Here is a 21,638-nt window from a genome sequence, read left to right on the forward strand (position 1 = left end):
TCACCCTCAAAACAAGAGCATTTCTACTCCTAAGGATGTCCTCTCACACCATGTCTAGAAGAATCAGAAAAGAAGGGTGCAGTGATGCTTCTTTAAATGACTGGCAGGTCATGAGACTATAGACAAGGGCTCAGCTTGACCCTCTGACCTCAAAAATTATGGGCTCTGCAGAAGTTTTGTACCTGAAGACCCATTCAAGATGCAATGTGATGTTATCAAAAATGCTCTGGAGATTCAAGTTCCAGGCCCAGCTCTACAAACACTTAGCTGTTGTTGTGTCCTTAGGTAAGTTGCTTTGTCCCTTGGACATCAGTGTTGCTATGGTTTGGACAATGGTTTGTCTCCCAAACGTCCAGGTATTGGGAATTGGTGAGATCCAGCATGGTGGGCAGTGTTGGAATCATAGAGGCATCACCTTCATAAACGGATTAGTGCTATCTCACGAGAAGGCATGAGTTCTAATTCTCATAAGAAGGGGTTAGTTCCCACAAGAGCTGGTTGTTATAAAAGTAAAGATGCCCTCAGATCTTTTGATCTATACTTATCTGTTAACCTTTCTGCTTTTCTCTTCCACACTGTGATGTAGCACCAGAGGCTGGCCTGATGCTGGCTCCATGTATTTGGACTTTTCAGGTACCAGAATTGTGAGTCAAATAAACCTCTCTTCTTCTTCCTTTTTTTTTTTTTTAAAGAAATTTCTGCTACAGTGTGAGTGTATTCACTGGATTGACAGAGAGATACAAAGGAAGAAATCATCCCCTTACTCTGGGAAGGAGGGCGGAGGAGGAGGGCGGATGGCCATGCCACCATCTCTTTTCCTTAATTACCCTCTTGAGATTTGGGGCACACACACACATGCACACACACACACACACACACACACACACCTGGCATGAGTTTCAAACTGCTCGGTCCAGGACCCAAACCATAGTTGACCACATGAGAGTACAGGGCCTTAACCACTACACCACCTCTGGCCCCAAACCTCTCTTCTTTATAAATCACCCAGTCTCCAGTATTTCTTGTAGTAGCACAATAATCAACCAAAACAAGCGTGCTTCCATTGATCCTAGGGAGAGACACGAATGCCTTCTTGGACTTGTTCTAGTTGTAATGGTTCATAATATCATCTTTTACTTCATCAGTAATAATCAGAGCAAGGTATCCTTTTTTGATAGCTTATTAGGTACAGGATTCTGTGCCATGTGTAGCACCTACAGCACCTCATTCAGTCCTCACAACAAAACTCAGAAGCTAGCACTGCTAGTGTTCCCACTTGACAAAGGAAGAAACAGAACATCCTGGAGGGTTGTAGTGATGGTGCTGGGATTAGTCACCATGCTCTACTTTATATGGGAACTGTGTGATTCTTGAGCTGCAAAAATGGCTGTTCACCTCATAGACTGACTTGCTTTTCTTTCATTTCTTCCCCTTAATTAATAATTTATTCTTCTACGGGAATCAAATGAAAAAAGCAGGCGCTGGACAATTCCAGGATTCCTGGTGGCTGAGAAGACCCAGTTCTGGCATGAGTAGGGTTCCTGGTGGTTGGGAAGCCCTACTTCTGGCATGAGTACCAGCTAGAGTGAGCTCTGAGGAGGTCTGTGCAAGTCTTGTCATCTAGAGTTCTCAAGAACAGGGCAAGGCTGGCCCTACAGCTTTCATTTAGACAGACATTGTTAATTTGGTGGCAGCAGCTTGAACATGAGGCCTGCCATCTCCTGGGTACCTACATAGCCAAGTCCTATGATTTCTTAAGGCCTCTGTTCCCTCATCTGTGAAATTTGGGTAACAGTCGATCATACCTCATGGGGTGTGGTGGGAAACATTCAAGAAAGGCCCCTGTGAACCCTCTGGAATGCTGGCCCTACCCCAGGGCCTAGTATAGGGCTTGGCACAAGCACAGTGCTCGACAAACAGCTGCTCAGCTGTGGGCCAAGGGGCAGCACCACGCTTTTGCATTGTCACCCCCAGCTCTTTTCCTTATCGTTAGAGAATATTAACGGATATGCTTAATTGGTCACGGTGGGGAGGGGGATATCTGGAAGTGCAGCCCAAGGCTGGATCAGCAATGGCCTACTGCAAACATTCCAGGAGAAGAAATTTCCGATCACAACAGGTGTTCCCACTCAGACCCACACACTTGAGGAATCACCCCCAGTGTGTCCCAGGACCTGGGACGGTGGTTTGCTTCCAGGCTTATGTGTAATGTCCAGGTTATGGCTTCCCTAGTTCCCTTGAAAATCCAATGGGAAAGTCTAAATGAATACCACAGTGAGATGACATTAAAGCCTGTCCTCACTTTGGTGAGCAGCTGCCCTCCCCCCATGCCATTGGCTGATAATGGCCACCCCTCATCAAATATTTACGCCAGCACTTGCAGTCCTCCATCAGCCTCCAGCATCATGCCAGGGCAAGCATCTGACGATTAAAACCAGTCAGGAATGAAGCAGGCAGACTACAAAGTGCCCTGGATGGAAAGGGGAGACTATCAAAGCCCCATGGTCTTCCTTAAAGGTCACCTTCCGGAAGAGGAGGCCTCCTATTGGGAAATGAAACTCACAGGGAGTTCAAGGTCCTGGCCCTTCCTGTGCCTCCTAGACTCTGGGACAGTTCTCCCCCCTTTCTTCCTTCTCCAGTGGGGCAGATGGCAGCTAAGCCCAAGCCCTGGGACCACAGGCCTGACTCTAAGCCACAGGTTTATGAAAAGCAATACATACACTACCTTGGCTCGGAGCACTGACTCCCTTCCCTTCTGAGGGAGCCCTGGCATTTCATCAGAGCCTCCTTTGAAGCCTGCCCTTTGCAAAACAGAAAAAGGAGAGAAGGGAGGAAGGCATGGAAGCTGATTCAAAAGGCTTCCTGCATTGTGTCTGGAGTTTCTGATGTCCCTTTGTGTGGCTTCACTCATCACACGGGTGGAAGAGCCTGTCAGGCAAGAAATCATGCTGGTGTTTAATGGAACCCAGGGACCAATTAACCATATTGGGCGCCAACGGGCATAGCATTTCTAAAAGGAATACAAGGGAATGCTGATGTTATTGCTCCTTTCTCCCTTCCCCCAAATAAAAGACAAATGCAATGTCAACGGTTTCTCAAGAGTGCTGCTTTATTTTCTGCCACTCCTAAAAATGACCCACTTAGCAAAAGGTGAGTGACGCCCTAGTTCACAAGCAATCTCTTGTTCTCTTTCAGTGAATGCTGGCGCTTCGAGAGGGCTGAGCCTGGGTGAGTGGTGACATCAAAACCTGCCCTCCACGCCCAGCAGCTGCACCGCGGCCTCCTGCACCGCCTGGTGGACACGACTGACCTCTTTCTGGGACAGGGTGCGCTCCATGTGGCGGTAGGTGATGCGGTAGCAGTGGCTGGTCTTGTGTGTCCTGGAGAGTGGAAGAGAATGCAGGTAAGTGAGGGGCAGACATGCCCGGACCTGCAAGAGGCAAATGGCTGGTTCTGATCAGTCTTCCTGACTGCGGTAGATGGGACCCAGGTTGGTCAACCAATATGACCTTGCAGAAATACCACTTACCATGAATGGCCTGCATCTTCTAAATGCTTTATGGAGAAGATGATAGGGAAATATTAACTAAAATAATTGAGACTGCTGGTTCCCACTGGACCGGATGTATCAGAGTCCCCTGGTGAGGAAACTTTTGACATATTTGCCTTCTGAGGCCAAGCCCTGGAGATTCTGAATCAGAAGCTAGGAGGCGGGACTTGGACTTCTGAACTTTGCCACACTTCCCAGAGAAATGGACGCACAGGTAGGGTCAGGAATCAACATCAACACGCCACCACTGGAGACAAGGCTCTAGTCACCCAGAAAGCTGAGGAGGTACCCCTTTCTCAGCACTCTGGGAAGCCATGGAAGGTGTGTAGACAATTATGCTGTATCAATCATATACAAGGGGTCTTCAAAAAGCTCACTGAAAATGTATATTATGGAAAACTATGCATGCATTTGAAAACTTTTGCACCAAAAGAAACTCATACTTCAATTCCATTTTTCCCAGGAATTTTTTGAAGCCCCCGCTTATGTGCAGCATAAGCAATTTTGTTCTCTGAGTTACTGTGGTGGCATGGACTTAGTTTTGCAGGAACAGCTGGGTAATTCGTGACTGTGGGAAATGCTGATGCCTTCCACCTGCACAGCAGCTGCTAAGACACACTGGTAAGCTGGTTCATCAGAAAGACCACCAGGCTACGAGCTGCCTCCCGCTGGCTGCATGGCTGAGGTCTGACACCACCCCTCTCTGGGCATGCATGCTTCTCTTCTGTGTGATGAGGGGACTCATTCAACTTCAGAGACAAGTTTCCTCTTTTCCAGCCCAAGACCCAGCAGAGTCAACCCATGTCCTTCCTCAGCTCAGGTGAAGAAATAGAAAATCCATGTGGATCCTGGGCAGATCTTCTACAGGATGACCTCTCAGCTCAGTCAGTGGGAGGCCTGTGTTCTACAATAGGCGAGGCAGAGATGGACCTTCATTCTCATCTCTGGTGCCCACTGGAAGGCCTGGTAGTACCCATCAGTCTACCTGAGTCCAGAGCATTTGCTTCTGGGGCTGCATGATATTCAAGAATACTTCTCCCTCTTCTTTCCTCTCCCCTTCCCTCTGTTTAATGCCAGACCACTAGGCAAAGCTGAGTTGAATATGCCTGAGAAATGAAGAGTCTGTGTCGCCCAAGCCTTTCCAGGATGCTCTTTCAGTTCCTCTTCTAATGTTTCATCTCCTCTCTTCCTCCCCTTGGTTTCCTCACCTACATATTCTTCCTCCTTTCCTTCTGGAATCTACTTTAAGGAAGGATAAGCTTTTAAGATTAGGAGTGTAGGCCCCACAGGGCTATTTGCATTTCAGCCAGGTACAGAGTTTCTGATGGGATCAAGCCATAGGAAGAAGTTACCACTGAGGTGCTACAATACCCAAGCTGGTCTAAGGAAATAGTCTTCCTCAAGGGGCTTCCTGATAGCACACGCAGGTCTGCTGCATGCCTTCACCCAACCTCAGCTGCCTGGTCTAGGTGAAGGGGGAAAACGATCCTCCTCTCCACCCACCTCTTTTGTGGACTTGTCCATGGGGTGGACTTGAACTCCGATAGCTGGGGAAGATGTTGCTGCTCAAGTGGCCTCAAGGGCCTCCCATGAAGTGGGGCAGACCCTTCTTATTCTCTGCTCCCAATAGGAGGGACCCAGACACCACACTCACCCCAGGCCTCTAGGCACCAAAATGACAATGAGGCAGAATGCCTACTTCTCAGAGGGAAACTGAGAGGCTTTCTAGGAGCAGAAGCTGATGAAACCACACACCCAAGACCCCTGATGCTGCCAAGGACTGACTCATTCCATTCAAGCCACAATCATCTCGTTTATAGTTCATTGATTTTTGACAAGGGCATCATTTTCTCTATCCCAGGAGGAAGTGCCTTTTCAACAAGTGGTGCTGGGACAACTGGATATCCACATGCAAAAGACTGAAGTGGGATGCCTATTTCATATCACACACTAAAATTAATTCCAAATAGATCATAGCTCTAAATGTAAGAGATAAAATTATATGAGTCTTAGAAGAAAAAAGAGAAGTAAATTTCCTTGACCCTGAATTAGGCAAAGCCTCTTCAGATATGGCTTCAAAAGCAGAGGTGACAAAGAAAAAAATATGTTAAATGTGGACACTGGGACATGTAGATGGTGTAGTGGTTATGTTGTTGGACTCTCACATGGTCAACCCTGGTTTGTATCCCAGACCCAGTGGCTTGAAACTCACACCAGGCATGTGCTCATGTATGCCCAAGACCCCAGGAGGAGAATGGAAGAAAGGGGATTGTGGCATGGTCATCACCCCTGGGGGGTGAATTCTCACTTTCCCTTTCACTGTATCTCTCTCTCTCTCTCTCTGTCTCTTCAGGAAATCCACATGCCCTAAGGCAAAAACCTCTAAAAAATTGTGGATGTCATCAAAATTGGAAATTTTGTGTTTCAAAGGATACCATCTAAAGTGAAAAGTTGACCCACAGAAGAGAAGAAAATATTTGCAGATCATCTATGTGATGAGGAATTTGTATCTAGACTGTATAAAAAAATTCCTAAACCTCAACAATAAAATGACCAACAGCCCAGTCTTTTTTTAAAAAAAAAAGTGCAAAGAATCTACGAGACATTTCTTTTAAAAAGATATCCAAATGGCCAATAAGCACAGGAAAAAATGTTCAACGTCAGACTTTACAGAAATACAAAACCATTTTAAGATACCAATCCATACCCACTATATGTTGGCCACAAAAAACTCTAAAACAAAACAAAACAAAAAAACCCTACAAGATTATAAGTATCAGAGAAGAGACTTAGAGAAATTAGAAATTAGAACCTGTCTGGAAAATGACAAGGCTCTGAGAATTATAAAGTGCTAAAAGAGAGGACTTCAAAAAATTCATGAAAAGTGGAATTAAAGTATGAGTGTATTAGGGTACAGAAATTTCTGAAACCCATTCATGCATTTTCATGAACTTTTGAAGACCACTGTATGGCGTGAAGTGAAAGTATCCTTATGGCATTTTTCACTGGTTCACTTTGGTACCTCCTGGCAGAGGTGCTAATATGGCAGCTCTGCAGGTTACTCTGAATCAAAGATTAATGGTGTCATAGTGGTAAAGTGTGATTCTTTGCAAGGCTGGGGGGGGCTCTGGGTTTGCATTGAGAGGCCTCCTTGAGTATGCTGGGCATGTGTATGCCCATGATATGGGGCTGGGTAAAGTCGGGGGTGAATTGCAGCTCTAAGACCCTCTTGGAGGTGCTTTCTCTTGGTCTCTGTCTGTCTCTCTGGCTCATGGAAGAGATGGATGAGTAAACTTAAGAAAAGATGAATGGGAAAAAAATGTGTCTATTTCTATGCGCTTTATAAAAGGCCACTGTAAGGATTCTTGGGAATTCAAACAGCACTTATAAAACATTTTGATGAGTTAGGTGTAAATGAATCACAAACATATGGATTAATTTGATAAACTGAGAAAAATGTATTTGGCAGAATACATTTGGTGATTCTGCTGAATTCAATAGATTCAACCGGAAATCAATTAGATTTGCCTTTTCTAATATCAATGGATAGAGAAAGTTTTCTTTTGTTTCTAGAAACTTCTGTTTTTTTTTTTTTTAATATATACAGAGGTTTTTGTTATAGGGCACGTGCGCTCACCAGAAAGACAGAGAGAGACAGACAGAAAGAGAGAAATCACCCCCCAGGTGGGATGGCCATGCCACAATCTCTTTTCCTCCATTCTCCTCTTGGGATCTTGGGCACCAGGTCCAGAACTCAAACCACAGTCAACTACAAGGGAGTCCAGTAGCATAGCTATTCTGCCAACTGCTGGTCCCTGTTTCTAGAAACTTCTGTTTGGAGCTTTCAGATGGCAGGTACACTTCTTTTGCATTTTGGAAAACTGAAGAAATGGATCTGGCAACTAGTCAAAAGTGGAGGCTGTCATGAATGGAAATCTTGGGCCAGCAGGTGGCATAGTGGTTAAGGCACTAGATTCCCACAGGGTTGATCATGGTTCCAGTTCTGGACCCAGTGGCTTGAAACGCACACTGGGTGTGTGTGTGTGCGCATGTCCAAAATCCCGAGAGGAGAATGAAGGTGAAGGGACTGTGGCATGGCCATCCATCCTGCCTGGGGGAGGTGTGTGCATGCGAAAGATTTCTTGCTTTCTGTCTCTGTCTCTCCAGTGAGCACACATACTCCATAGCAAAAATCTCTCTCTCTCAAAAAAAAAAAAAAAAAAAAGAGAGAATCTTTTCAATCTTCAAGAGAGGTGTTCCCATGAAAACCTCAGAATCAACTGAAGATTCCTGCAGTTTATCACTGAATCAGTAAGTAAATGAATTCTTCAAAGGAAGAAATATCCTCAGTGGCCAATCCTAAGCATCTGTACTATAACCCTTCTTTTGTTCCTCCCAAGGTAGCTAGTCTCTCTCAGCACAGAAGCTTCTCCATCTTTCATCTGCAATGGTCCACACAGTCCTTTAACAACAATGCAGAGGCAGTAAACATTTATGTAGCACCTGTTAGGTGCCAGGCACTGTTCTAAGCCCTGTGTACACATTAAATCAGGTAGGCATCACAGCCCCATTAGCCTTATTGGCCCTGTTATACATGTGAGGAAACTAAGCACAGACAGCATTAAATAACTTGTCCAAACTCTCACAGCTAATAGCAGCAGGGCTGGATTCAAAGCCAGGCGATCTGGTGGGAATGTAAGCTAATACAAGTCATTCTGGAAAGCTGCATGGTGGTGTCTCAAAAAGTTAAACCTAGAATTACCAGCAGTTCTACTCCTACATATATACCCTAAAGAACTGGAAGCCAGAGTTGCAACAAAAACTTGTACATGAATTTTTGTGGCACATTTTTGACAATTTACTATTGCCAAAAGGCGGAAATGTCCAGCAATGGATGAATGCACGAACAAAGTATGCTATATACATAAAATGGAAAATTCAGTCATAAAAAGCAATGAGTACTGATACATGGTTGGACACTAGAAAGCAAGTAGATGAATCTCAAAACAGAATGAGAAGCCAGACACAACAGAACACTGTCCAAGGGTATCAAGCATCCAGGCTAGGGAAACTGACAGAGATGGGAAGCAGACTGGTGGCTGCCAGAAGTTCAGGCAGAGGAAAGTATAGGGGTGAGTCCTTAGAGGGTACAGGGTTTCCTTTAGGGTGGTGACATGTTTTGAAGGTAGACAGAGGTGCTGATTGTACAACAGTATTGACATGCTAAATGCTACTGAACTGCACACTTTAGCAATGATCAGCTTGGGACCAGCAGGTGGTGTCATGGTTACGTAGCTGGACTCCCACATAGTCAACTGTGGTTCGAGGCCTGGACCTGGCAGCTTAAAACACACTGGGTGCAAGTGTGTGCACGCCCAAAATCCCAAGAGGAGACTGAAGGAGAAGGGATTGCGGCATGGCCATCCCCCCTGGGGGGCTGACTTCTCTGTGTCTCCCCGTCTGTCTCTCTAGCAAGTATACATGCCCTATAGCAAAAATCTTTATTAAGGAAAAAAAGGCCGACTTCATGTCGTGTGAATTGCACCTCTATTAAAAAGACAAAAACTAAGCAATCTGGCTTCAGAGCCCAGCTATCAGCCATCACACTCAACTGCTCCAACAAAACACTTTACTCTTTTCTCTTCACATCTCCAACCTCTTCCTTTTACCCCAAGTTCATCTAAGAAATGCTAAGGTTTGCAAATTACTGAGAAGGGTAACTTCTTTTAAACACATCAAGAGACGGATGCAATGAGCCTCATGTTCCTTTCCGGTTCTGCCCCTTCAACTAGCAGAGAGGGCACAGCTGGGCAGGGAGGGGGACACAGGACCTGATTTTTTTTCTTTTTTTTGAGAGGTTTTTGCTATAGGGCGCATGCGCTCACCAGAAAGACAGAGAGACAGACAGAAAGTGAGAAATCCCCCCCCCCCCCCCGGGGAATGGTCACACCACAATCCCTTCTCCTCCATTCTCCTCTGGGGATCCTGGGCACGCGCACCCACATGCGCCCGCTATGAGTTTAAGCCACCGGGTCCAGGACTCGAACCACGTTTGACTACATGGGAGTCCAGCAACATAGCCATTACGCTAACTACTGGTCTCAGGATCTTGATGCACTTGTGCACTTTGGGTAAGAGGCACCTGGGGGCAGGATGCTTTAATATAGGTCTTCTCTGCTTATAGGTCATTAAAAGTGAGTGGGAAACCAAACAGCTGGCCTGGAAAACACGAGGTTTTAAAAGTAAGAAAATAAGGGTAAGCGTGTAGGAGCTGGGGGTGGGCTGCAGCTGTCTTCCGACCTCGGCGCTGGGCAGCAGAAAGCTGTTGTGCCCCTGCTCTGGGCTCCTGGTGGACACAACCTGCAGGATGAGAAACTTCTCTGAAGGAGTGAATCGGCTGTCTTGGCAGTTTGGAGTTTTAAAGGCAAATAAAAGTTCTCCTTTATGTACTGCACGGCCTCACACGGGCAGGGTAAACGAGATTGCCCATTACTGAGTTTGAGAGGTCAAAGCCCATTATTATGAGTTGGAAGAGAGATTCTAAAACCATTTTTTTTTTCCCCACTGCTGGAATTTCATTGCCTTGGAATATTGGCTGAAATAGGTAGAGCTTGCATTTTTTTTTTTCTCAAGATTTTGGTGTAAGAATCCTAGAATTTGAGTTTTGAGGGCTTTGACTATTCCTAGATTCCTTGACTTGTTCACCAAATAGTGTGTTTGAGGCCCTGAGCTCAGACCTCGGACCTGCCTCCACTAGTTCATACTGGGGACGGGTGGTCTGCATACTCCTGAAGCAGCCAGGAAGAAGACTGGGCAGAGGACCCTTCCCCGCTATGCCCTGGCCTGCATTTACTCCGTCACAAAATAGCCACTTGCAGCAAAGCTGCCCCTCCCCACCCCATTCCACTCAGAACCTCACATACACCCAGGACCTGCGCCCGGCAAGGGAGCTTCCCTTCTGGTTCTTCCCCATGAGCATTTACTTGGTGCTGTGCATCTAGGACAGTGCCGGGGATGACAGGTCTCACAGGAGGAGTCCAGATTATCCTGCCTGCTAGGGACTTAACCTCCAAAGGGGAGAATACAGGACCTAAGACAGCCAACATCCTCATCTTGGCTGCTCACAAGAGCTGCAGTGCCCACATCCTACCCTCCTGTTTTCCCCACCTGCCCTCCCACCAGCTCTCCTTCTGAGAGATCCATTCTGGCTCATGAAACCAGAAACGTGACTCCAACGTTTTCTGCAACCTTCTTTGGTCTAGATCCTGTTCCTGGCTCCACTGTGATTGCCAAGGTCCACCTGACTTGACCAGCCTGTACAAGTTCAGCTGCTCACGCCGAAACTGAGAGGCAGAGGCAGAGGGAAAAAAAAACATGGGCCAGTAGAATAGCGGGGCTAGACAGTGGAACATGCCAGCAGGGAGGGATCCTGCATTTTGACACCACCTCCTCCTCCCAAAGCCTAAATGTTAGACCAACAGCCAGAATATGTAGGTGCAGAGTAATAGTCCAGGCTGTATTACTAAAGGACTGTCAAAACTATTAAGGGTTAAAAGGGTCCCTTCCCAGGTCTTTCTTTCTTTTTTTTTTTTTTTTTGAGAGGTTTTTGCTATAGGGCACATGCGCTCGCCAGAAAGACAGAGAGAGACAGACAGAAAGCGATATATCACCCCCCAGGAGGGGTGGTCATGCCGCAATCCCTTTTCCTCCATTCTCCTCTCAGGATCTTGGGCATGCACACACACGCGCCTGGCATGAGTTTGAGCCACCAGGTCCAGGACTCGAACCGCCGTTGACTCTGTGGGAGTCCAACGACATAGCCATTATGCCAACTGCTGTTCCCCCTTTCCAGGTCTTTCTTATCTTTCTTTCTGATCTGCTAAGTAGTAAAAGTACTCTTACCAAAAATCTTGCTAAGTTCAAAGTGTGCCAATGAGGGATTTTCTCAAAGAACTCAGGGCTACCAAGCCTCATTGGAAAGAAGGAATGGGGGTCAGAGTGCTGCGGAGGACTGGAAGACTCCTATTATATGAGCTCTTGGTTTACCCTGGCAACCAAAGAGGCTATGACCTTGAAATAAAACCCTTCCATGGGATCCAGCCAAAACTCAGCTCCTGCAACATCCACAGTTCTCTGCTTTTCCACCTGTGACACGGCAGCCCCTTCATGCTGTTGGATGGTGTGCCTGACACCTCCCGGAATAGATGGTGTGTGACCAGTGGTCACTGAGGATCCTGCCTATTCATGTGGGGATTACTGTTGGGAGAAAAGACGCTGCCTTGGGGGAGACTCCATTTTCAGACTACAGAAGCCTGGCTTCCCCCAGCTCACACTTCACCTGTCTCCCACCCATCTGATGCAGAAGCTCAGTCTGGAGCTCCACGTCAGAGGCACCTGCACGACTGGGAGGATCGCCACTCTCCGTGCTGTCACGGGCAAGGCGGGGCTCAGAAGGAGGTGAGGGAGGGGGGCCATTCTCCGAAGTACGGGACTTGGTGGGGCAGGTAAACAGAGGCAAATCCCAGTGCTGCAGCCAGAGAGCTGGTTCTCAGTTACCTGTGATGTGGGGTTGGGTGTGCCTCGGTGGTTTCATCTGTAGAGTGAGGCTAACAGTATGCCCTTGGATTCATAGGGATTAAATGAAGGTGGTATGAAAAAAATGTTTTGAAGGCGTTCAAAAAGTTCGTGGAAAACGTGCATTATGAAGAAACTATGCATGGGTCTCAAAATCATGGGCACCAAAATGAACGTGTACTTTAAGTCCATGTTTCTACTATTTTGAAGAGCCCAGACACCCAGACGCCCACTCAATACCTACTCCTTTGTTCCATTTTCTCCCGTATTCATCTGGCATCCTGGAGAGTGGAATGAAACTGCGTGTGGGTGCCTGTGTTTCTTTTAGTCTTCCTTTCTAAGCCTGGCATTGCATGACCTTGGGCCAAGGACAGGAGGGCTTCTTTCTCACAGCGTAGGAACACATGAGTTAGCTTTGGCTACAAACGTGAAGTGACAAGGGGAAATCAGAGAGCGTGATGAATTACTGCCCAGAATTGGGCATGATTTAAATAAGTAGTCTGGAAACTAAGTTAATCACGCCCCTTCCCCCTTTACCTTCCCTAGACTTAAAAAAAAAATGAAATTCTGATAAGACTCTATCACTTTGTCCCAATAAGCAGCTCTGGGATTTTCTTTTTGTTAGATTTTTGCTATAGGGTGTGTGTACTCGTCAGAGAGAGAGTCAGAGAGACAGAAAGCGAGAAATCACCCCCTGCCCCAGCCCCGCAGGGGGATGATCACACAACAATCCCTTCTCCTCCACTCTCCTCTCGGGATCCTGAGCACGCACACACGAGTGCCTGGCGTGAGTTAGAAGCCACTGGGTCCAGGACTTGAACCGCGGTCAACTACGAGAGAGTCCAGCAACGTAACCATTATGCCATCTGCTGGTACCGAGCTTGGGGGAGTTTCTCAGAAAGAAAGCATAATGGGTTTAATGCAAAGCAAGAACACGGGCCAGCGAGGCTGGAGAGCCAGTTTAAGTCCAGGCCCCTGTGGTAGCTGTGTGCGTCTGGTTAAGTCCTCTAACTGCGGTGGGCTTCATTTTCTTCACCAATGAGGGCCAGACTGAATGGACTCCGAGGCTCCAGGCTGCAGAGTAGCTCAGAGGACAGAAGGGAATCTGAGAAGGAGAAGGGCTGAGGCAGAGAACAAGGTACACTCGGGGCATGAGTAGAAAGCAAGTTGGCTTAATCAAGGTCAGTCTCAGGACATCTTTTAGCCTCTGTCCAGTAATTCCAATAACCCCTTCCCCTAATACCGCACCCCCCCCACACACACACACACAAGCTGTGCAAGTATGAGAACTGCTTTGTCATTCTCAGAACTGGTCTGTCTTTTACTTGAGGCTCCCAGGGGCATCCTGGGCGGGGTACCTCCCCCAGTTCACAGCTAACCTCAGAACTGCCTCTTACTGTTGCTGTGGTTGCAATTTCCTCCCAGAGGGACTTCTGTTCCTTGGAGTCAGTCACAAGAATTTAGACCAGATGGTTCCTCTGATACTTAATGCCCTGGGAGAGACAACTTCCGTCCAGACCTTGAGGGAGGCAAGGCCAGAGGCAGGGAGAGGGACTAGCTGGGCCTCCCCCAGCCCAGCCCAACCCAGCTCCTAGTCAGCCCCAAGTTGGCAACTTAAAGAGTTCCTTAGAGACACACATTTTGCTTGCAAGGAATGCTTTTAACATCAAACGCTTGCCAAGTCCCCGGGGACGTTTCAAATCACCTAGGTTTTTGATTCTCATCACTCTCTGTAATTTCCCCTGGTACTTTTGAGAGAATGTCTCCTGCCAAGCACCTCAGAGGGAAGGAGTTTGTTCCCTTGCCTCTGGGAGGCTGAGGCCATGGTTCTTGGTCTTTACATGGGTGTGGATATGACAACAACTGGGTTAGGGAATTTTCTAATGGAGCCCCTTATGGAGAGGCATGGGCTGGGACCAGCAGTTAGTGTAGTGGCTATATCGCTGGACTCCCATGTAGTCAACCGCAGTTCACATCCTGGACCCGGTGGCTTAAACTGATGCTGGGCGCGTGTGTGTGTGCCCGAGATCCCAAGAGGAGAATGGAGGAGAAGGGATTGTGGCATGGCCATCCCACCAGGAGGTGATTTTTTGCTTTCTCTCTCTCTCTCTCTCTCTCTCTCTCTCTGTCTGGCGAGCGTACGTGCCCTATAGCGAAAAAAAAAAAAATCCCTCTTCCAAAAAAAAAAAAAAAAACCCCCCTTCCAAAAAAAAAAAAAAAAAAAGAAAGGAGGCATGGGCCATACTCTAACCTTATGCTATCACTTACTTCTCAGCTATAGGGTTTCCATTCTTGGGCCAGTTCTTAATCTCTGATACAAGTTTTCATTCTAGCATAGAGATAATAAACTCACAGATCCCCCCCCATTTGTTTATTTACTTCTTCCACGAGCAAGAGAGACAGAGAGAGCAAGACAAACAGAAACAATAGCCCCAGCAGGGTCTTAATGCCATTTTCCATCTCAGACCACAGCCAGCATCAGATCTTGGGCAGATGTATGCCCAGGTACTCAGGGAGGTTTCCGGATGCCAGTGGGGAACCATGTAGGTCACCCTCACATAGTGGTCTCACCCTTTACTGTGAAGCTACCATCCAGTTCCAGGGCTTGTGAAGGAACTGAACTTTCAAAATGTGGATAAGTGTTTAGTTCAAATTTATAGTTAACAATTGGTGTTACTATTTATGTAACTACAGATTATAGAACCTCTACTTCAGACCACACAGAAAGACCAGAATGACTTTGGACAAATGATCTGAGCTTGAACTTCATCTGTAAAAATGGATCACCCTGAAAACACTATGCTCAGTGAAATAAGCCAGATCCAAAGAGACGAATCATACGGTTATGAGTCCAGTTTCACAAGATACTAGAGTAGTCAAATTCAGAGAAACAGAAAGGAATGGTGGTTGCCAGGGCCTGCAGATGGGAGTGGGGAGTGGAAATTTAGTTTAATGAGTTCAGTTTCATTCGGGGGAAGATGAGAAAGTTCTGGAAAGGGGTGATGATAAAAATTTCACAACTATGTGACTGTACTTAATACTACAGAACTGTACACTTACGAATGGCTAAGGTGGCGAATTTTATGTCATAACGTTTTACAAAAGGGAAAAAGAAAATCAAGGAGAAGTGGCCCTAATAACCTAGTTGACTATTACTGAAGAGAAAAGTGAGACACTCATATTACACTGAAAAACAAAAACAAAACAAACAATAGCTCATTGACAAGCATGCAGCACTGGAAATAAGGTGATGGGTTTCTGATCTCCCCAGATGGAGAACCTCCATGATTTCATTAACTCAGCAACTAAGATGCCCTGCACTTTGCATAAACTTTTTAGGTCCCCCATTCATAATACTATGGCAGGGTTTGACCATATCTGAAACCAATTCTTTTCAAGTATTCCATTGTCTTCCCAACCATCCTCTGACTATTCTAAATGATTCAAAGTAATGCCTCAGTTTTCACAGGTTTCCAGAGCTTTGTGCTTTCTGGTTGTGTGGAAAGTTTGGAAGAGATTTTATTTTTCTCTCTGGCTTAGGTAGTGGAGCCAAAGTCAACAGAGCTAACTTTAACTCAGCCATTACCATGCAGCTTCCCAGATGTGCCTGCATGAAGGTGGACAAGTCAGTTATAAAAGAGATCTGGGGTGGGAAGTGCTATGTTTCCAACTCAACCAATTGATCAGCAATTATTTTTTCTGTGCTGGGGTAGACATTGGGAGAGATACAGATAGGTATATGGATCGCCTGATCAATGCATGAATATTCATAGATGGCCTTTCTGCCCATGATGCAGGGGCAGTGTGAGGGGAAGATGTATTCCACAGTAATAGGAAGAAGGATTAGGCTATTATGCGGTGTCACTGAGGGTTAAGACATTCATACATGAAAAGATAGCTAAACGGACAAAGCTATGAATGTTAAATGTTAAATAAATGGCATGGGCCGTAAACAACATGGAGGTCAAAACAGACTGGCAGAAGAGATGAGATTAGGTCTAAATCTTCAAGTACAAGCAGGATTTTAACAGGTGAAGGGCAAAGGAACCCTTTCTAGCTGGCACAGTGATACAGGTGGTGCTAGTGGCAGGGGGCTTGCATTGCATATTTTCTCTTTCTATTATGACAGAGTTGCTGAACATGTAAATGGCCAAAGAGGTATAAATGGCCCAAGGAGGACCTCTTCAGAGGATGTATGATACACCAGGACAGGAGCAGGCTGTAAAAGTCACAGTATGAACCTGGCTTTGGTCACCGCGTGTACAAAAGTTGGTTAACCCAGCCCAGGAAAGCTCAGAACAATTTCACAGACTGGTGCCAATTGAAGTAGAACTGGAAGAATGAGACATGAGTTGGACTCACCAATAAATGAGAAAGAGGAAAAGCAAAGGACACAGACAGACTTGTGAGCATGCGCGGACAAGTTTAAGGAGACATGACTAGTTCAGATGACTTGTCTGGGTATACAGAGGGTACAACGGGTAGAGAGAGGGCAGGGTGAGCTGGGGACATTGAGGAGGGCCTGTATTTCTCCGGCTGAGAAGCTGTAGCCAAAAATCCATCATTGAGCAAATAACCAAAATAAATGGATCCAGGATCAGATCTTTATAGGAATTCTCTGAAAGTGTAGGAGGACCTTACTTTGAACTGCTTCACTTTATAAAGAGGTTGGCCCTCAGTTAATTTCATTCCCCTAAATGATAGAGGATTACTAAGATAGTATGCTATACCAGGTCACCCGTCTTGTATTAGTAGCCACCTATCTAAAGAGTATGCCATGGATCCATCCTCAAACTCATTATTCATGAGTAGGATTACCCATGACTGTGTTATACTGTAAAACTTTTCTTTAGGGACTGATGGATGAAACAGGTGAGTTACTTTAAGACTCAGTGTCAGTTAATTATGAAGGGAACTGCACATTACTAAAGAGAAATGTACATATATTGGTCAAAATAACAATTTATGACATTGTTTTGCAAATATCTTTGACAAGAACTCTGAGTGTGATTCATAGCAACATCTCTCAACAAATTGTGAATGAGATAGTGGGAGAGAGAAGAGCAAAGCAGGGATTTAGTTGGCAGAATGAGCTTCTTCTATCTATAATATTCTAGGCTGGAATAGAGCAGTGATTTCTTAAGTATACTTGCTATGTGGAATCACAGAATCTAAGATAAGGGACCCTAAGGATCTTCTGGTTCATGCTTGAGTTCTTCCTACAAAGCCCTCTGTTGGAGTCCTTCTAGGGCAGCCTTTTCTAAGCATCAAGAGTACAAGCCTAAAAGAAGCCCCCATTTACACTGAACTGGGAAGTATGTCATGTGTTTCTCTTCATCAGCCTTAGGTTCACTTCAGTCCTTCTCCCTCAAGACAGCCCTTCAAACTCTCAGCAGCAAAATACTTGATGGCCCTAGCTAGGGAATGCCAGGACTAGCGATAGCCAGAGAGCATAGGAGCTGGCAAGCAGGATATGTAATGTTTAATATCACTGTCTCCAGGGTCATTCAACCATCTCGCCATACACCTACTCACCCATTCCTCCATCCAGTTCAGTAATTCATTCTTCAGCAAATGAATAATGAACACCCACTACACCTACCCACCCATTCCTCCATCCAGTTCATTAATTCATTCTTCAGCAAATGAATAATGGACACCTACAATACGCCATGTATCCTGCAAAGTACTGACACTTGAAGTTGGAAGAAAACAAATCAAACAGAAGTGACCTGGCCCTCATGGAGCTCAGAATCTAGCAGAGGAAAAAGGCATTAATCAGAGAACTGCAAAGAAATGCAACTTATAGCTATGCTAAAGGTTACTGAGATGAGATTCGTGGTGCTATGAGGCTACACAAAAATAGCCATGAACTTAAAGGTCATCGAAAGTTCCTTGCAGGAAATATTAGTAAGCCGAGACCCAACAGAAGGTAGGAGCCAACTTGGTGAAAGAAGGTGAGAGTGGGTGATGGATAGTATCCCTAGCAGAGGAGATGGAAGGTATAAGGTCCTGTGACTTGAATCCAAATCCCAATTTCTCCTTCTCCAAGTTGTAGGACCTTGATCAGATCACTTGTCTTGACTGGTCTTGGTATCCTCGCCTACAATGTGGTGAAAACTCAGCAGAAGCCTTCATAACAGTCAACCCAAGTCAGGTACTCTGAGCACCATCATCTGAGAGTCTCCTGGTTTAGGTCTTTCTTTTCTTTCTTTTTTTTTTTTTTTTGTAGAGGATTTTGCTATAGGGCGCTTGCGCTCGCCAGACAGAGAGAGACAGAGAGACAGAAAGCGAGAAATCACCCCCCGGGGGGATGGTCACACCACAATCCCTTCTCCTCTATTCTCCTCTTGGGATCTTGGGCACGCACGCACACGCACCCCGCGTGAGTTTAAGCCACCAGGTCCGGGACGTGAACCGCGGTTGACTACGTGGGAGTCCAGTGACATAGCCATTACGCCAACTGCTGGTCCCTAGATCTTTTGTTTTTAAGCACAAGAGTCTCAATATGTCTGTTACATGACTCTCTTCCCTTAAATTACAGAGTGCATGTAGCATAGCTCAAAGCAAGACTGCTGTAGTTGAAGGGGGCATAAGGATCCCATCCTGCCTCCTACCCATGGAACCCCCTCCCCGGGTAGCTCCTCAGAAGCCCTAAGGCTGGTGGGAAAATTGGATTCGTAATTCAAAAACCATTCTATCTTCTACAACGGAAAAAGTGAAGCTTCCAGAAGCACTGATTTACTGGGGAATTTGTGCCCCTTTTTTCTCCCCCCCCCCCTTTTTTTTTTTTTTTTTTTTTTGTAGAGGATTTTGCTATAGGGCGCTTGCGCTCGCCAGACAGAGAGAGACAGAGAGACAGAAAGCGAGAAATCACCCCCCGGGGGGATGGTCACACCACAATCCCTTCTCCTCTATTCTCCTCTTGGGATCTTGGGCACGCACGCACACGCACCCCGCGTGAGTTTAAGCCACCAGGTCCGGGACGTGAACCGCGGTTGACTACGTGGGAGTCCAGTGACATAGCCATTACGCCAACTGCTGGTCCCTAGATCTTTTGTTTTTAAGCACAAGAGTCTCAATATGTCTGTTACATGACTCTCTTCCCTTAAATTACAGAGTGCATGTAGCATAGCTCAAAGCAAGACTGCTGTAGTTGAAGGGGGCATAAGGATCCCATCCTGCCTCCTACCCATGGAACCCCCTCCCCGGGTAGCTCCTCAGAAGCCCTAAGGCTGGTGGGAAAATTGGATTCGTAATTCAAAAACCATTCTATCTTCTACAACGGAAAAAGTGAAGCTTCCAGAAGCACTGATTTATATCAGTTCAACTCAGTATTTATAAACCCAAGTGAACTTGCTTAAGATATGACTGGAGCTAATTTGGGGGGAATACATTCTTCTAAAGAAAGAGGAATCTTGCTACTGGGGTGCACATAGGCAGCAAGACAAAAGAAAGTCAGAGAAGCCGAAGAAGCGAGATGCCTTGATTGCTATCTTAGAGCACCTCTGTATAAGGTCGGGAACTTGGTACGAATTACTGAATAGCTCTAAGCCTAGTCTTCCTGTTTCACAGTGAAGGTTACAACAGTCACAACAGTGTTACTGAAATTTACCAGGTTTTAAAAGCACTTTGTAATTATAAATGACTATTTAAATTTATTCCTATAAAAGGGAGACTTTATTTTTGCAAATGGTCCCACAACATTTAGGGAGTTGAGAAAAAGTAATTTCTCAAAATCACATTTAAAAAAAATTTAGCATTATTTATTTAATTTTATTTAGTCATTCATTTATTTTCATTTGACCAGAGGGAGACACAGAGAGAGAGAGAGAGAGGAAGAGAGAAAGAGGGAAAGTGAGAAAGCAAACCACCAGGTCCAGGGCTTGAATTGTGGTCAGTCATGTGGGAGAGTCTAGCGCCTTAACCACCATGCCACCTGCTGGTCCCTTCAAAATTATATATAAAGAAAGCATAACCATGGGGACAGATGTGGTACAGTGAAAATGCAAATAGACCCACATGGGAGGGTCCCAGGTTCATGTCCTGCCCCCCTCTCCCATACACCATGTACATGTGTGTACCCATGATCCAAGTTGGTGGAGACTAGGGGTAGAGCGCAGTGTGAAGAATCTCTCTGTTCTCTCCCCTTCATGAAATAATTAAATAAATAAACTAATAGTTTTTCTATCTCTGTACCTTTCCCCTTCATAAAATACATACACACATAAACAAATAAATAAACTTAAAAAATGAAAGCACTGAGGTAGAATAATAAGATCCATTTCCTGAGTAGTGTATTATTGGCCCTATAAAACCTCCTCAAATAAAAAGGCTGGGGGAGGGTGGTTCCAAACAACTTTTGAGAACTGGCCACATTATGTGGCCTTCAACACAATACCATTCTTTTTAAAAAAGAGTTATTTTGTGTAACTTTATTTATTTGTTATTATTTTTTCATTTGACCAGAAAGGGATAGATTAGGAGTGAGAGAGAGAGAGAGAGAGAGAGAAAGTGAGAAAGCAAGCTGCCAGGTCCAGGACTCAAATCACAGTTGGTCAGGTGGGAGTCCAACGCGCTTAACCATCACGCCACCTGCTGGTCCCCACAAGACCATTGAAAGGGTGTAGTGTTCATCTGAATTCAGAGGTGGCAGGATGGTTTGCATTGACTAATTCCTAGCCACACTGCACTTATGACGTAGTCCTAATAGATTTGTTTTTGCCTTCTAGGGGGGGTTATGACTATCCCAGACCACCTATTTGCTTACAGAGCTAATATAGGAAATCCACACTAGGGGAAACTTGTCCGAGAACCTTGTACAACATATATGTAAAGACAACTTATACATTCTAAATATGGATAAAATTAAAGAAAGCTCTGGGCCTCGTCATCATACATCATTGTGAAATTAAAGATATTTCGGTAATCGTGACAGTAGCAACAGAAAGGACAATTAACAATTGTAAAGAAATGCTACTTCCAGAACCCCCTGACCCATGTCAGCTCACTGACTGTGACCCGTGCAGCAGTCCTCAGAGGCAGACGCTGACACTTCCTTTTGCAGAACAGGAAACAGGCCTAGAAAGTTGAAGTGAATGAGTGAAGCCCAGAAGAATATCATCTGGCTGGGACTCCACTCACTTCCTTGTCATTAAACTTGGCTCCCCTTTTCGTCCTTTAGAGCTAGATTTTAAGTACATGTAGAATTTTTGACAGGTGAAGGAAAGGAACACATTTCTAGCTGGCAAAGTGGCACAAGTGTTACTTCATGGCAGGGGTAGCCATTGTTTACAATTCTACCTTGACAGAGTTGCTGGGTGTGTACTGGGGTATAAATGGCCCACGGAGGACCTCTTCAGAGGATGCATGATCCACCAGGGCAGGAGCAGGTTGTAACAGTCACAATACGAAGCTGGTTTTGGTCATTGCATGTATAGAAGGTGGTTAACCCTGCCCGGGAAAGCTCAGAGCAGTTCCACAGACTGGTGCCAATCGAAGTGGGGCTGGAGGG

General features: G+C 45.7%; 1 protein-coding gene across 1 annotated transcript in view; it reads right to left on the reverse strand.

Annotated features, from left to right (window-relative positions):
* Positions 1–3,087: 3,087 nt before the first annotated feature.
* Positions 3,088–21,638, reverse strand: part of FARS2 (phenylalanyl-tRNA synthetase 2, mitochondrial) — a 625,214-nt gene continuing 606,663 nt past the window's right edge. The window contains exon 9 of the mRNA XM_006141240.3: positions 3,088–3,380. Coding sequence (XP_006141302.1) covers positions 3,242–3,380 — 139 coding nt within the window. The 3' untranslated portion in view covers positions 3,088–3,241. The remainder of the gene's footprint in view (positions 3,381–21,638) is intronic.

This window comes from Tupaia chinensis, unplaced genomic scaffold, assembly GCF_000334495.1.
Source record: "Tupaia chinensis unplaced genomic scaffold, TupChi_1.0 Scaffold000048_1, whole genome shotgun sequence".
Taxonomy (NCBI): domain Eukaryota; kingdom Metazoa; phylum Chordata; class Mammalia; order Scandentia; family Tupaiidae; genus Tupaia; species Tupaia belangeri.